Source organism: Hippoglossus hippoglossus, chromosome 24 (genome assembly GCF_009819705.1).
Source record: "Hippoglossus hippoglossus isolate fHipHip1 chromosome 24, fHipHip1.pri, whole genome shotgun sequence".
Taxonomy (NCBI): domain Eukaryota; kingdom Metazoa; phylum Chordata; class Actinopteri; order Pleuronectiformes; family Pleuronectidae; genus Hippoglossus; species Hippoglossus hippoglossus.
In genome coordinates this window covers 20,781,996-20,798,308 of record NC_047174.1, presented here as the reverse complement: position 1 = coordinate 20,798,308, position 16,313 = coordinate 20,781,996, and the positions used below count along the sequence as shown (strand labels likewise).

The window sequence follows — 16,313 nt, the reverse complement described above, 5'->3', positions numbered from 1 at the left end:
GCCGGAAGAATGTTTGTCTGACTTCATTTCATCTAAACATTACCAAGTCACGTGACCTTAAAGCCTCGTGGCGGTGACCCGGCTGCAGTCAGACCGTGCAGTTGCCCTTCTCCAGCTACAGCTCCTTGGGGCCACCTCTATGATGTCACAACTCTGCTCTGATTGATAACATCCATAATTATCACTCTTATTCTTTTCATTATAACAACTAGTCAGAGCTGAAACCTGATGGTGCACAACTGTTCCTAGTCTCTCTCTCCTCTTTAAAACTATAGGCCTATATATTATATGTAATTATATATACATATACGATTGTGTCACTATTAAATATTCCCTCCATATACAATCAGTGGAAGTGCATATCTGTTGGTTTCTCTTTGTTTCTGTTGTTGATATTTCATGTGTGCCTTATTTTGTATTTCTAATGTGCTGTTCTCTCTATATCTCCAAAGATGATGTGATGAATTTTCATCTCCTGAAATGGTGACTTAACACTACAGTTTGTTTTCAGTTGAAAGAAAGTTCTCAGTCAACTTCGTTGTTCATTGTATTCTTTGTTCAAAAACATGAGGATATCCTAAACATCTGTTTAATTCGCAACAAGAAAAAACTAACTGTGAGATCAGTCGTTGTTCTCGTCTCACTGAAGCTACGAGAAGAAAAAGAAGTGTACGACTTGACGTCCATGTTTTTTAACTCCACCCCTGCAGCCACCGGCAGATCACGATGGTGGATCAAGTCCGACACAGTCAGACCAAGGCCAGGTCAAACACACAGGTCAGAAACATGTATACCAGTAGCCTGCTGGAGGTTCTGCTGCTGGGTACATGCCCTTCTCAGCCCCGTCCAGCTCGCCTCATGTAACTCCTCTAAGCTCTTGAGACTGTGCTGGGAGACACAGCTGACCTTATTGCGACTGGAGCAGTCGGACTACCTCTGCAACCTGATTGGTTGACTATATCAGTCAGGAAGAGTGAGGAGAGAACCACTGTTGCACGAAAGCAGTGACATAGAGACAGAGACAGATTGAGATCGTCCAGTGGAGGGCAGCAAAATGCAGATATGCATTTGAACTACCGAGCCCCTGCGTCATCAGAAGAAGAAAGGCAGAACATCCTCCATCTTCTGGGACACCGTCAGCGAGAAACCTAACGCCAGACTGAAGGAAAGGCATCGGACATTATGGGAGCCGTTCTGGGACTGTGCTCCATGGCGAGCTGGGTGAGTACAGCGCCTTCGTACTGACGGTGACATTGGCAGCCGCTGTGTGGTTATTTCTTTTCAGCTGCTCCGTCTTCACTCAGCTGCCATGACTGTGCAACACGGAGCAACGGGCCGAGGCTGCGGACAGTAAACAACACAAAAGAAGACTTGGCTCCTGCGGCTGTGAAATCAATCCCACGGCTCCCGTCTATGTGTGGATCAGCCTGCGTGTTTGATTAACTAGCCTCTTTTGTCTGCTGGGTGGCGCTGGGCGCTAAATGTTTGTGTTAGAGAATAGTGGTAACAAACAGCTACGGATGATGTCAACAGAAGTGTTGCGACACCGGAGCGTGTGTATATAAACAGTGTCCGGTATCAGCTGTAGACGCACACGGGCCTGTCTCATCTCACCCCCCCCTCATCTTCCCGTTCAGTTCGGTAAACAACTGTCCCTCGCTGTGTGTGTGTGTGTGTGTGTGTGTGTGTGTGTGTGTGTTTGTAGATCCCGTGCCTGTGCGGCAGCGCCCCCTGCCTGCTGTGTCGTTGCTGCCCCAGTGGGAACAACTCCACGGTGACTCGGCTCATCTACGCCTTCTTCCTGCTGTTGGGAGTGGGCATTGCCTGTATCATGTTGATGCCTGGCATGGAGGGCCAGCTCAAGAAGGTACATTTTTCACCTACAATACCAACGTTAGTGAATATTACAACGCAGGACAGAGCAACACACAAGCACAGTTTGTATACTGGGATTATTGTCAATGTCAATTTTTTGGCGTGATGCTATGTTACTTTAGAGATAATAAACTGTTAACTTGTACCGTCTCCTCAGTGTTATGAATTAAAAGATCAAGTTGACTCATGTGAATAACAGCTGCTTCAAATACCAGCTCACCTCAGAGACACAATACTGGGATATTCTTGGTAATTGGGTTTGGATTATGAGTCCAGCCCTTGACACTTCAAAGATGAGCTACGTTTGTTAGCTTTCTAGACATAATTAACATTGTTATTTGCAAATGTATGGAACCTCCATAGTCTACATTGACTAGATTTACCTGTTGCCATCAACAGTATTAACAGTTCGGTTGAAACACTGGAAGCTTTCGAGTTGAATGCAGAGCAGCTCTTATTTACCAGAGCACACTAGGGTTGGGTAATTGGACGAATATATGATCTATCGACTGAGCCTGTTGTCGGTTGTTTGGTGTTTTTAGACAATTGTTTGGGGCGATTTGTCTTTTTATTTAACTAATACAACAGTCTGCCTCCTTGAAAATGATTTAAACTTTCTAAATAATTAACTTAGGAACTGGCACTTATTAGACCAGTCACGATAAGACATTTTGTTGGACGATATATTGTTCCAGAAATGATTGCAATAAGAAATATTACGGTCATCATTTTGAGACCACTGATATAATGATAATATAATAGCATAATAATACAAATATACCCTTTCAAAGAGCAATGAACTTTAACCTCTTAAAAATATTCAGTCTGACATTTGTATTACAATCAAAACTATTAAAATATCCTTAATCAATAAAACAGAAATAAAATAAACCACATACAACCAAAATAGCTCTGTTTACAAAAATTGCTCTTGAATAAATATTAAACATTTGGCACAGGATATATGCTGCCAGCTCAGTAAACTGGATGGGATGGTTATAATTTTACATTAAATTACATTTCATTTAGCTGATGCTTTTATCCAAAGCGACTTACAATAAATGCATTCAACCATGAGGGTACAAACCCAGAACAACAAGAATCAAGTAGGTACAATTTGCTTCAAGAAAGCCAAACTACAAAGTGCTATATGTAAGTGCTACTAAGTTTTTTTACTGGATGTAGACTGGACCCGATCTGTTCGCAGCACGGTACGCAAGTACTAGTGTCTCGAGACGGATGCAGGCAGCCACTGGTAACCAGTGAAGGGAGCAGAGGAGCGGAGTAGTGTGAGTGAATTTAGGTTAAAGACCAGTCGAGCTGCTGCATTCTGGATGAGCTGCAGAGGTCGGATGGCACTAGCAGGTAGACCTGCCAGGAGGGAGTTACAATAGTCTAGGCGTGAGATGACCAGAACCTGCGCCGCCTTCTGAGTGAGAAGGGGGCGTATTCTCCTGATGTTGTACAGCATGTATCTACAGGAGCAGGTTGTTGCAGTTATGTTGGCAGTAAGGGAGAGTTGACTGTCGAGTGTCACACCCAGGTTTCTAGAGGTCTGGGTGGGGGCTACCATGGAGTTGTCAAAGGTAATAGTCAGGTCATGGGTGGGAGAGCCTTTCCCTGGAAGGAAAAGTAGTTCGGTCTTGTAAAGGTTAATTTTCAGGTGGTGTGCAGACATCCACTGAGAGATGACAGGGAGACAGGGAGAGATTCCTGCTGCTACCTGTGTTTCAGATTGGGGAAAAGAGAGAATTAGTTGGGTGTCATGAGCGTAGGTTTGGTAGGAAAAGCCATGTGAGTGAACGACAGAGCCGAGAGAGTTGGTGTACAAAGAGAAGAGGAGGGTACCCAGGACGGAACCATGAGGGACCCCAGTAGTTAGAGGACAAGGTTAAGAGAACACAGATCCTCTCCAAGTTACCCGGTAAGTGCGGCCGTTGAGGTAGGATGAGAGCAGAGCCTTAGACACCCAGATCCTGAAGGGAGGAAATAAGGATCTGGTGGTTCACTGTGTCAAATGCAGCAGAAAGGTTTAGAAAGATAAGGACAGAGGAGAGAGAGGCTGCTCTAGCAGTGTGAAGTTGCTCAGACACAGCAAGGAGGGCAGTCTCAGTTGAGTGGCCTGCCTTAAAACCAGACGGGTGAGGATTAAAAAGATTGATATGGTGAAGATAGGAGGAGAGTTGATTAAAGATAGCTCGCTCGAGAGTTTTGGAAAGAAAGGGAAGAAGAGAGACAGGTCTGTAGTTGATAACTTCAGACGGGTTGAGGGTGGGTTTCTTCAGGAGAGGGTTTACTCTTGCCTCCTTCGGGGGGTTAGGGAAAGAGCCAGTTGACAGGGAAGTGTTGAAAAGATGGGTGAGAAAAGGAAGAAGGTCAGGAGTAATAGGCTGGAGAATTTGAGATGGGATGGGGTCAAGGGGGCAGGTGGTTGGGCGGGCGGAGGTTACCAAGGTAAAAACTTGATGGATGGGGGTGATAGAGGAAAGCGAAGGGGATGAAGATGAAGTTGATGGAAATGTAGTTAAAGAAGGTGGATTTGAAAATGAGTAGTGTATGTCATCTATCTTTTTAATAAAGTAGTTGACAAAGTGGCTTGGTAGAATGGTGGAAGGAGGAAGGGGACTGGGGGGGTCAAGGAGGTTGGAAAAGATGGAGAAGAGTTTTTTTTTGGGGGGTTGGAAAATGAGGAATGAATTTTAGTTTGGTAAAAAGAGCTTTTGGCTGCAGAAATAGTGGCAGAGAAGGAAGAGAGAAGAGATTGATAAGTGAGCAGGTCTTCAGGGTGTTTACATTTTCGCCATTTCCTTTCTGATGCTGGCATAGTGGCTCTGTCGCTGGGCACCGAGTCAGACAACCACAGAGCTGGGGAGGAGTTGCGCACCTGTCTGGAAGAGGAAAGGTTACGGTAATGGTGTGAACAAGTGCAAGGCCTATAGTATCAGCATGCACAACCATTCCCTTTTGGGGGGGTTGTCTTGATTTTGCTTCTCCATTGCATCTGTTTACACTTTAATTTGCATCAAAGCAGGTGAAACAGATTCAGAATCACTTGTGCTTCCTAAATGGTGACATTGATGTCCCTGAAATTATACTGTGACGATTCAGTGTTCCCTTAATTTCTTTGAGCAGTGTATATTATATATATCACTTACAATTTGTCTTCTTTTCTGGCTGACACGCAGACACACAAATGCACACCTACTCAACTACAGTTCAAACCTATTTTTTACTTCTAAGTGTCCATATGTCGTTTTGCTTGTAGCCACCACCATAATATCAACAGTGATCACCACGTAATGACTGATACTTTCCTTAAATTAGTAAAATTTTCATAGCTGCCTGCATTATTTTGTTCACTCAGCTCCTCCTGACTCCACTTCTCTCTTTCTCTTTTTTTCTCAGGAACACAATAGGTCTTAAGTATTTGCAAATAGAGTAGAGGAATTTATCAGTTAGAATCTTTTGCTGTACTTGTATATAAAGATAATAATAATAATAATAATAATAATAACTTTATTTGTATAGCACTTATCTAAACGAGGTTACAAAGTGCTTCACGCAAATGTCCATGGCAAAAATTAAGAATCGATTGTAATAAAAGATATTCTGTTCAGTCCAATTTAAGAGCCAAATTCTAACATATTAAGGTCAAGACCTTAAGTTTGTAGAGAAAACCCAACAGTTCCCACAAATTACAAGATGACAAATAACTTCACATTGGTCCTTCAGTTTGCCGGTTGCATCTGATTTAAAGCCAAAACAATCATAAGTAATTTTGTTTTCTTAAATGCAACAAGCTCTTTACCAGCATTTGCTGATAATAACACACACAGCCAAACAAAGGCACAGATGCCTGTGCTAATATATCATCAGTCACTAATTTGTTGGTCTGATGGTGGCTGATTGGAAAATTGCAGCATATCACCCAACCCTTTATTTGCTGCTTTTGACCTTTCTGATTAGAAGTCTGATGTTGTGGTGCAGCATCTTAGCTTCTGCTCTTTGCTGCTATAGATTCCAGGTTTCTGTGAAGGAGGGACGGGTTCATCCATTCCTGGTGTGGAGGGTCATGTGAACTGTGATGTGCTGGTTGGCTATAAGGCTGTTTACCGTGTTTGCTTCGGGATGTCCATGTTCTTCCTGCTCTTCTCTCTGCTCATGATCAAAGTCAAGAGCAGCCAGGACCCCCGAGCTGCGCTACACAACGGGTGAGGCCGCATCCATCTTTCCACCCACCCATCCATCTATCTAAGCCCACCTACCCACTTACCATACATGCATACAGACATACATTCATACATAGTGTTGGTTTCTTGACAAATGATTTGACTGAATCTTTTACCTTATACCTGTGGTGAATTTTCTGATGAACATCAAATCATTTCACCAGAGACTGATGTAAGACAAGTGGAAGTGATTTAAAGGGCACTAATAACTAGATGTTTGTCTCTCTTTCAGGTTTTGGTTATTTAAGTTTGCAGCAGCTGCTGCCATCACGATTGGATCCTTTTTCATCGCAGAAGGTCCCTTCACTACTGGTACCTATTCTAGTTCATTCTTATAATTTTGCCTCTCGAAAAAATCCAATGTAGCTGTCAAATGTACCTGTAATTGTGTGACCACTCAAGCATCTTTTTTTATGCGTTCACATCGCAACAGCCATTGGTGTCTTTGGACTTTGATATCTAAAATCTGAACCAGATGTTCTTCAGCTCAATAATAAACTGATTAGGTTTTAATGGTCAAAGGTAACAGTGACTGAAACTGCACTGACTGGTGGAGGCATACACCTGCATTACGGTAATTCTGGTTTACAAGGTAGTTGATATTTTATTTATTCTTTACACATGGTTAGTGAAATGACAGCTAACAGTCAGTGCGTGCCTAGCCGGTTAGCCTTCATTGTGGTTGTGAATTCAGTTTGTGGTGACACTTGTAAGGTCCTGAAATGCCATTGATTTTTGCTGTAAATGAACCTACAGATGTAAGGTAAAGTTGTCTTCTCTCTCTGTTCCACAGTGTGGTTCTATATTGGAATGGCTGGAGCATTCTGCTTCATCCTCATCCAGCTGGTTTTACTCATTGACTTTGCACATTCCTGGAATGAGTCTTGGGTGGAGAAGATGGAGGAGGGCAACTCTCGCTGCTGGTATGCAGGTATGGTTACAGTGTTATCATGAGGCTAAATGTTGTCAGTTGTTCATACCAGCGGCTGATCAGCCTCAGTTCCACAGCAGAGCTGCTACTGCCAGCGCCGTTTTTACACAGGGTTATCACAGAAAATGGCCATAAATGTGCGAGTGAGTTTGTAAGAGAGAGATAGAGAGAGAGAGAGAGCGTGAGATTTAAAATATCCCCAGGATTAGCCCGCACACTACTGGTAGCCTCACAAACTAATTAGGCCCTAAATTTTTCTAACCCATTTTCTTTTGACTACAAAAGTCTGGTGCCATTAGCTCAGATAGAGCAACTCCCTTTTTTAAGAAAAGTATTGAAATGGAAATTCATGACTTGGTATCGGTATGGAAACAAACATTTTGATACAATGATTGATATTATGACAACACTAGTACAGTCTGTTATTCACAGCTAAAAACTCTCATTGAGACCACAAATGGCTTCAAGAAGAAAATCAATCAATCAAATTTTATTTGTATAGCCTATATTCACATTCACAATTTGCCTTATAGGGCTTAACAAGGTGTGTCACCATCTGCCCTTAACACTCAACAAGAGTAAGGGAAAGCAAAAAATCCTTTCAGCAGGGAAAAGAGAGCCACAGGACACGTCAACAAAATAAGAATATTTACAACATTCTAAGAAAAGGCAGTAGCTAACATAAATGGAGAAATGTATTCATGTTTTAGGTATTTATACAAAAGAAAATGTTTGACAAAGATGAAGAGAGCAGCAATGACAATTGTATAGATAACGGTATAGCCAGTAATAATAGTAAATGTGAGTGGGCATATTGTATATCAAAGCAATTTAGATTCATGTCTCCTAAGCCATTTTATCTTTTGCTTTCTACTAACATATACAGTAGTCCATTTTTCTTGAAGACATGCATTTAGTCTTGTCAGAAAAAGATAATCTGTGATATTCCCTTGAAACCCATGATAATGAAAAGAAAATAATGATAGGTATTTGTGCATGCAGGAGAAAATCCAATCACAAATGTCTGATATTTGACATCAAGATTCAAACATTATTTCAAATTCAAGAAATGTCAGAGAATTTGAAAAACGTGCCTTATATTGCAAAGTTAACAAGATCTGCCCCAAAATGTAATGGGTTCTTCCCTGTCCCATGCCCCATCCCAGAGCTGGCCCTGGCAATGGTGGAGCCCTAGGCGAGATTTCAGATTGGCGCCCCCCCAGGCCCCCCAACATACACAAGCAAAACTGCAAGCGCCCCCCCACCACACACACACACACAAACACAAATGCAAATTCCTTCCTTCACTCCAGAGGTTACATTCATTAGTTAATAAAACAAGTTCACAAAAAAATTGTTAAAAAAATTAAATACTGGATGTGAATAAAATGCACATTCGCTGCCAGGGTGAACAGCCCAATTGATTAACATGGGCGCGGAGAGGAGTCGGATAGGTTTTCGTGGCCCCGGGGTTAGAGGATGATGGTGTGACATTACTGCATTGGTTAACATTGCATGTATCACGTCATGATAAATCAGCCTTTGCGCCCTAGGCAACTGCCTTATGCCAGGAGCCGCCCCTGCTCCATCCTGACGTCCTAAACTTGTCTAGTGTGCAATGGTATCCCATTGACAACCAAACAGATCTGCATGAGAACAGGTTTATAAGTAAGCTTGTTTTCTAGTTGTTTGTCATAAAATAATATAATCTAATTAAGTTGAAAAAATTTAAAATAATTTGTACAATGTAAACAGAATATACATTACATTACATTTAGTTGACGCTTTTATCCAAAGCGACTTTCAATCATCTATGAGGGGCCATTTTGGGGTGCCGCATCTTGCTAAAGGACAATTTAGCATGTTATCATATATGCAGTGTAACAGTATTACACATAATAAAGCTTGAAATTGCTGTGTCCACAGCTCTTCTTTCAGTCACTGCAGTCAACTACCTGTTGTCTCTGGTATCTCTGGTCATGTTCTACATCTACTACACCCACTCTGACGGCTGCACTGAGAACAAGGTCTTCATCAGCATCAACATGCTCCTCTGCATCGGGGCCTCTGTCCTGTCCATCCTGCCCCAGATCCAGGTTCGCAGATGTTCTTTTTTTCCATCCATGTCTGAGCAGGGATGTCTGTGACTGAGAAAACTCGACCAGATGTCTTATACTGTAGAATGTAAATGACAGGTGAGAGAAGGATCGTCAGTGGTGATGGAGAAGTACGTTTGAAAGACTGCAGCTTTAGAGAGAGACCTGCAACTTTATATGATTATGAATGCTCTCATTGTACAAGCTGTATTTGGGGTTTTGGGTCTGTGAGTCATGTGTCACTTCGTCCATGAGGCTCAGCAGGTGAGCTGAAGCTTTCTGTTTTTATTAGTTACTCTTAGATTATTCTCATACTAATTCCCGGTGTTTTCTGGATAAAGGAGTCCCAGCCAAGGTCTGGCCTGCTGCAGTCTTCCCTGGTTACCCTATACACTATGTACCTGACCTGGTCTGCCATGACCAATGAGCCTGGTAAGATCATGTTTTTTGAGTGATTTTGTTGAAATGTTAAAATTGACTTGCAGAAATCTGGGCATAAGGACAGTCACTGAAAATACTGCAAGTCTGATGTCAATGTCAATGTCAATTTTATTTATATAGCACATTTAAAACAACTTGGTTGACCAAAGTGCTTTACAGGTGTAATGGTACAACAAAAGGACAGTAAAACGTAATACATCATAGTGCAAGTAATACAAATAAAATATAATTATTAAGGTCAAATAAATAAAATAAAAATATAAGATATACGATAAGATAAATAAAATCAGCTGCGATGAAACGTACTGATGGTGTATTGAGGTCAGCCAGAGCACAGCTTCTCCCCACAGTGCATTTTGAGTTAACTGATGATAATGTGATGTAAAAAAGACTTAACAATCATATTCTAAGTATACTGCATGAAGTAACTTAAAAGACACATTTCTATTGTCTTACTGTCCCAGTGATACAGTCATTGCCCTGCTTATGCATACATATATTCACTGTGAGATCCAGTTTCAATCTGGATCATTGATGCTAATTAGGATAAGAAAGCCTGTTCTTTTTAAATCAGTAGACACCATGGTCATGTAATGACAGCAGCAGTACGTCTGTTTTCTTGTGTCTCACAGACAGGAAATGTAACCCAAGCCTTCTGGGTATTATTGGGCTAAACAGTACCAGTCCTGCAGCTCAGGACCATGTTGTTCAGTGGTGGGATGCCCAAGGGATTGTGGGATTGATCCTTTTCCTCATGTGTGTCCTCTACTCCAGGTGAGGTTGTCCTTTAACACCCACATGAACTGAAGAACCAACTGGCAGGTTGATAGTCTATGCATAACACGACTCTTTCTGTTCCTTTGTTTTTCCATAAGTATTCGTAACTCATCCAACGCCCAGGTTAACAAGCTGACTCTGACCAGTGACGAGTCAGCTCTGATCGAGGATGGGCCTCAGGCTGACAGTTTCGAGGAGAGCAGCGGCCACAACAGAGCTGTGGACAACGAGAAGGACGGAGTCACCTACTCATACTCTTTCTTCCACTTCATGCTATTCCTGGCTTCTCTCTACATTATGATGACGCTCACCAACTGGTACAGGTAGGCCACACAATGCTTGGAGCTGCAGGGAGTACTAACATACTGTAAACAGGGATTCAATAATAGTCAAGGGGTATATATATATATATATATATATATATATATATATATATATATATATATATATATATATATATATATATATATATATCCAACCCTAGCAAAAGGCTTCATGAACATTTGGCCTCATTTCGAGCCACTATTTTTTCACATCAATTCACTAAGGCTTGTGTGGTTAAACAAACGTATTATAGCCTTTACTGTATCCAGGTGGCTGTACCAATGCATCCAGGCTCATTATGCTGCATCGGTCAATCAGAGACTCCTCTGCTCTTTTCTAATCACTTACACTTTGAACTGATCTTTAGAAAAAACTCCTGCTTTCATATTTATGTTCCCTGATAAACGTAGATTCTTCTGTAACAATGAAGTTAAAACACTGTTTCATAATCTACGGGAAGAATATCTCTCCTGTCTGCAGGTGTGTGTGTCTGCCCGTCTCAGTCGCTCTTCACACAAACAAAGTAGATCCCATATATTGAGTAATTAATCAGGAATGTCGGATCATGAATCCGGATCGTCCCACCACTTGAACGAAGCGAATCAAACAAACACAAAGTAAACTTCAAATACTGTACGTGTCATAATAACGTCTGATTAGTGTTGGTGTTTATTGTTAACGTGTAAAGTGAGCGTGAAATGATTGTCGATGTCTGGTTATTGCTCTTCATCTTTCTGTGGTAAACTACAGTTTTGAAACACTGTAATATTTTTGGGAATCCAGACTAGTTGCTGCAGATCTTTAATCTGAATATTCTCCTTGCAGCCCTGACGTCAACTACCAGGCCATGACCAGCAAGTGGCCATCAGTGTGGGTGAAGATCTCCTCCAGCTGGATCTGCATCGCCCTCTACGTGTGGACCCTGGTTGCTCCGCTGGTCCTGGTCAACAGAGACTTTGACTGAAACTGCTTATACACGCACCCATGCTCTGCATCACCCATGTTTTGTTTCAGTAAAACACTAGGTAGCTAACCATGCATCAGTCACTGCTGGAGGGGCTGTGGCTGCACTCAGATTGGGTGTTTTGTTTGGTGGTTTCGGCTCATCTGTACTAACTGTTGCAGCTTCCTCACTGCAGGGCTGATGACTGGATTTATTGTATGGTGACCCAGCTCTGACTGCAGCCCAGCCTCATCCAGTGTAATGTCATTGTGACCCCTCGGCAGCCTGTTGTAGTGCTCCCCCATGCTGCCGCCATTGTAAATATATTCTGTGTAGTACTGGTGAATGATTTCGTTTTCTTTCTTTAAAGACAGAGCTGCATGCTTTTCCTTTAAAACTTGATGTGACAATAACAGTAGCTGTATATGAAGCTTTTATGACAAGCAGGACGGCTTTGGTCAGTGTGCCCCCACCATAGGCAGTGACAGTTGTGTGGTATTACCTATGGAAATAATGTTACATGTAAAAGATGAGAGGAAGTGCTTTACATGTGCTGCTGTCAGATGGATTTGTGGATTAGAGTTGTGTGTGAGCAGGACTCCAGCTGTGGCACCAGCACATTGAAGCAGGAGAGCAGCTTATTATAGTTCTCTAACTCATACCATTAGCAGTATTGTGTAGCATTGTGTGTGTTGTGTTAAAGCTCTACCATCAGTTTTCACTTTGCATCTTGCTCTCCTTAGCACATAAACAACAAAACCATTTGATTTTAATGTATATGCAAAAATGAACATTTGTTTGAAAACGTCTAGAGGACTTGTATGTTAAGCCTTAGCATGTGGCTCTTCATAGAGATTGTGGTTATATATTTGTTTCATTTTCTCCCCTGTGCTTTTATCCTAATTAGATTTTTTTCTCTTGACATGTAAAAGTATATTGTATCTGGATTAATAAAACAGAGGAAAAATAAGCAGTGTGTTTTGTATCTTGTCTGAGTAGCTGGGCCTTGTGCTGTAGCAGTTCTGACCGAGAGCATCAACAGTGCAGACAAACCTGGCAGTGATGACACTGAAAACGTGGAGCTGACTAAAGAAGATAAAGAGCTGTGTGGGTTCTTCCTTTTTACAGCTGAACACAAGTTTATCTGCTAAACTTCAGCTCTAGCTCCTGACAGAAATCTGAGGAAATACTTTATTCATCTAAACAAGGAAATGTATCGTCAGCAACGAGCCCCCGATCTGCTGCTCATGCTATGCCTTCTGTTGGCATGCCAGCTCTTTCAGTTGGAAGAATTGACATATTTCAGTTCTGTGTTCTGCATCAAATTAATAGTTATGGTGCATGCATGTGTCCTGGGTATTATTGTCACTAATTATGCCTGATCTGTTTCCTGAAGCAAGCAGTAGATATGTTCTGTTGAGAATAAGGTAATTAACAAACCAGTACTTTCACTTTGAATCTTTTTTTTTCCAGATCCTTGTTCATTTCAGACCATGTTAGGTTTTATTTTCATAGTTTGCATGTTGGGACTTGCAGTGGTTCAGAGTATTCAATTCAGTTTTATTTGTAAAGTGTCAAATCACAACAAGGCACTTTACATGGTAAGGTGGAAACATTACAGAGAAACCCAACAGTTCCCACAATGACCTCTGGCAGAACCAGACTCAATGTGGGCGCCCATCTGCCTCGACCACTTTGGGTGAGCTGAGAAAAATGGGGGAGAGAGGAGAGGCGGGTGGAAAAGAGTGGATAGAAGTTATGATTGATTGATCGGGAAGTATTAGAGTAGAAAAATATTCAGGCTCCTCACTGCCTGCACACTTTATAGAGTTTTATGTTTAATTTTAAATGGATAAAAATGCCATTGGAAAATCTGATTTACATACAGAGTGGTTAAATAGTCTGGAACAAACAACAAAACAATTCCATTCATCTATAAAATATCTCCTGCTCATTATTTGTCACATCACTCTCTACTCTTTTGTCCCAGTCGTCAGAATCCTGCTGAAAGACAGGTTTTTAGGTTTTCCAGTGATTTTAGGTTAGTAGTTGGGACAATGACAGATTTTTACCCAGAATTAAACTTGAGGTTACTTTGAAAACCACAAATCCTACTTTATAGTACAGGCATCAGGAAGACACGGCATCCTTTGTATCCACGATACAACAGTGTTGATGAAATGTACATGTGTTTACAACTTTGCATCCTGACTACTAAATTCTGCCTCCATCCCAGCAAACTTATTTGAGTAATTGGTTTTGTTCTGAAGGAAATAGGAGATAGAGGTGCAGTTCCAGCTGTATTTACTAAATGGTTTTGTATTCATATAGAGCTTTTCTAGTCTTGATGACCACTCAAAGCTCTTTACAGTACAGTTTTACATTCACCCATTCACACACACATTCACACAGTGCATCTATTAGCAGCACTTTGTTGTTCTATGAGGGGCAATTCGGGGTTCAGCATCTTGCCCAAGGACACTTCGGCATGCAGATGGGGAAGACTGGGGATCGAACTGCCAACCTTCAGGTTGGAGGACGACCGCTCTACCCCTCAGCCACAGCCACCAAATGCATCATTACTGATCTTGTTTCTTAAATACACATTACCTACAATTATTTATGATAAATATTATTGTTTGTAAAGTGCCTTAAGATAATGTGTGCTATAATTTGGCGCTATACAGGGTTGTCTAAACCACAATATAAAGACACGGTGGTTGGTACATTTACTCATGTATTAATTTTGAGTCACTTATACTTTCCTTGAGTATTTCAATTATTTCCCCTCTTTTATCTCTATGCTTCCACTCCACTGCATTTCAGAGGAAATGTGCCTTCTTCTCTACATTTATTTGACAGTTTCAGTGAGTAGTTACTTACCAGATGATTTTACAAGATTTTGCACAATGGCTATATTAACAAGCTCTTACAAAAAGTAGTGTGTAGTGAAGTGGTCTCATTTCTGATGTTTACGGGCTCTTCACTTAAATACAGATTTTTCTGTTGTAAAATTCTACAATGTTTTCATTTTATATTCATATTTAAATGGTCCGATCTTTCATCAAAGTCACAGGAATAGAAAAACAAAACACATCTGTATATCACAAATGTGTTTTTTCCTCTTCCATTAATAATCCGATGATCCCTCAGATTTCTATGTTGTCTATAAATCTATATAGTTCAAATTAACTCCAACTACAATTGCTAGTAAAATATTACTTATACACTGCAGGAGTAATTATCTTATATTATCATATTTCATAATCAGTCTGAGGGATCAAACCAGTAATTTTACTTTATGACTTCGTACTAGTTTTTCTGCTAAAATTTGTTCTTATATTCAACTATGATTTTTCATACATGACTTTTCATATAATATATTGTGGATATTCTCCCATAGCTTAAGTAAAGGATCTGAAACTGTGTTCACCACAACATAAAAACAATCAGTCACAACAATAATGTTTATAATGTTTAACACTGAACATGTGAAACCGGCCAAATAAATTAAAGTCTGATGGGATGGTATTCTTTACTTAATCTCTGAAGTGCAGCCACGACACCTTATCATGCCTCGACAGAAGGGCACCATCACTGGTGGGATGAGATACATAGTTATCTGATGATTTATTGAAATGAAAGAATGTTAGTGTAGTTAAGTCATAGATTTATGAAAACATCAGAATCCTAAACCTCTGATTTAAACTCTGAAATGTGAAGTATATTAAAAGCTGGTTATTTTATCTAGTATATACAATCTTTATCTTAAAGGTAAATAGGTAAAACTATCAAATATAAGAGATAAAGAAATTCCTCTAAAATGTAGTGGAGCGGAAGAATTATTTCCTCTGGTAATGTGGAGTGATTGTGAGGACGACAGAGAGGACAGTGTCTGAAATCAAAAAGGGGTTTGTCAGGTTATAGATGGAGGGAAAGAGTAAATCGCTTCGCAGTCATCCTCTAACCAGAGGTTGGCAGTTCGATCCAATTATTGCAAGCTTGATGTACATCAGAGACCCGGGATGAAACAATAGCTACGGTAACAGAGTAACATGAGCAATTGTCAACCCCCAAGTCTGAAGATGTCATACACAGCATCCAAATTTATCTCCCTCACCTTGCGTCACCCATTCCAACAGCACATCCATGAAAGGCTAGAATTGCTGTCACCCTCTATGTTACATGTAGGTGTTCGCATCCTATTGGATAGTTAAGCTTAAGGCATGCATACATAAATCACGTTGTGTCCTTACGTCTTGCACTGGTGTAAAACCTAAAATAGTTGGAGTTGGTGCCTCTCTGTTTGGGGCACCTGAATTGGGTAAGAAAGTAATTCACTGTAGACATTACAATGTACTGCTAGGTGGCCCTTCATCTATAACCTGGTATTTTTGGGTATAACATATAGTAATCCCTATTTCATTGTTGGTATCAATGTCAATGTATTTATAGCGTCAATAGCAACCCTTTTAATTCCTCGCAATGTGTAAGAAGTCTGTCTTGACCTGGAGCCTTTCCGAGTGCAATTTTCTCTAAGGCTGCCATTCGCCTAATTCTGATATTCTAATCTCAGCCTGACAAGTCCTTTAAAAGTCATATCCCTTTTAGGGAAGTGATTTGCTTTCCGGAAAAATAGGTGAATCTTCAACACAATATTCAGATGAATAGCCTTTAGAGTAAAATCTATAGATTTC

General features: G+C 40.8%; 1 protein-coding gene across 1 annotated transcript; it reads left to right on the top strand.

Annotated features, from left to right (window-relative positions):
• The first annotated feature begins 1,054 nt into the window (after positions 1–1,054).
• Positions 1,055–12,586, top strand: serinc1 (serine incorporator 1). Its single transcript, XM_034580470.1, has 10 exons — positions 1,055–1,221; positions 1,706–1,867; positions 5,893–6,086; positions 6,337–6,416; positions 6,898–7,035; positions 8,962–9,131; positions 9,473–9,563; positions 10,205–10,346; positions 10,448–10,672; positions 11,499–12,586. The coding sequence occupies exons 1-10, from the start codon at positions 1,183–1,185 to the stop codon at positions 11,635–11,637; spliced, it is 1,380 nt and encodes a 459-aa protein (XP_034436361.1). The 5' UTR covers positions 1,055–1,182; the 3' UTR covers positions 11,638–12,586.
• Positions 12,587–16,313: the final 3,727 nt, after the last annotated feature.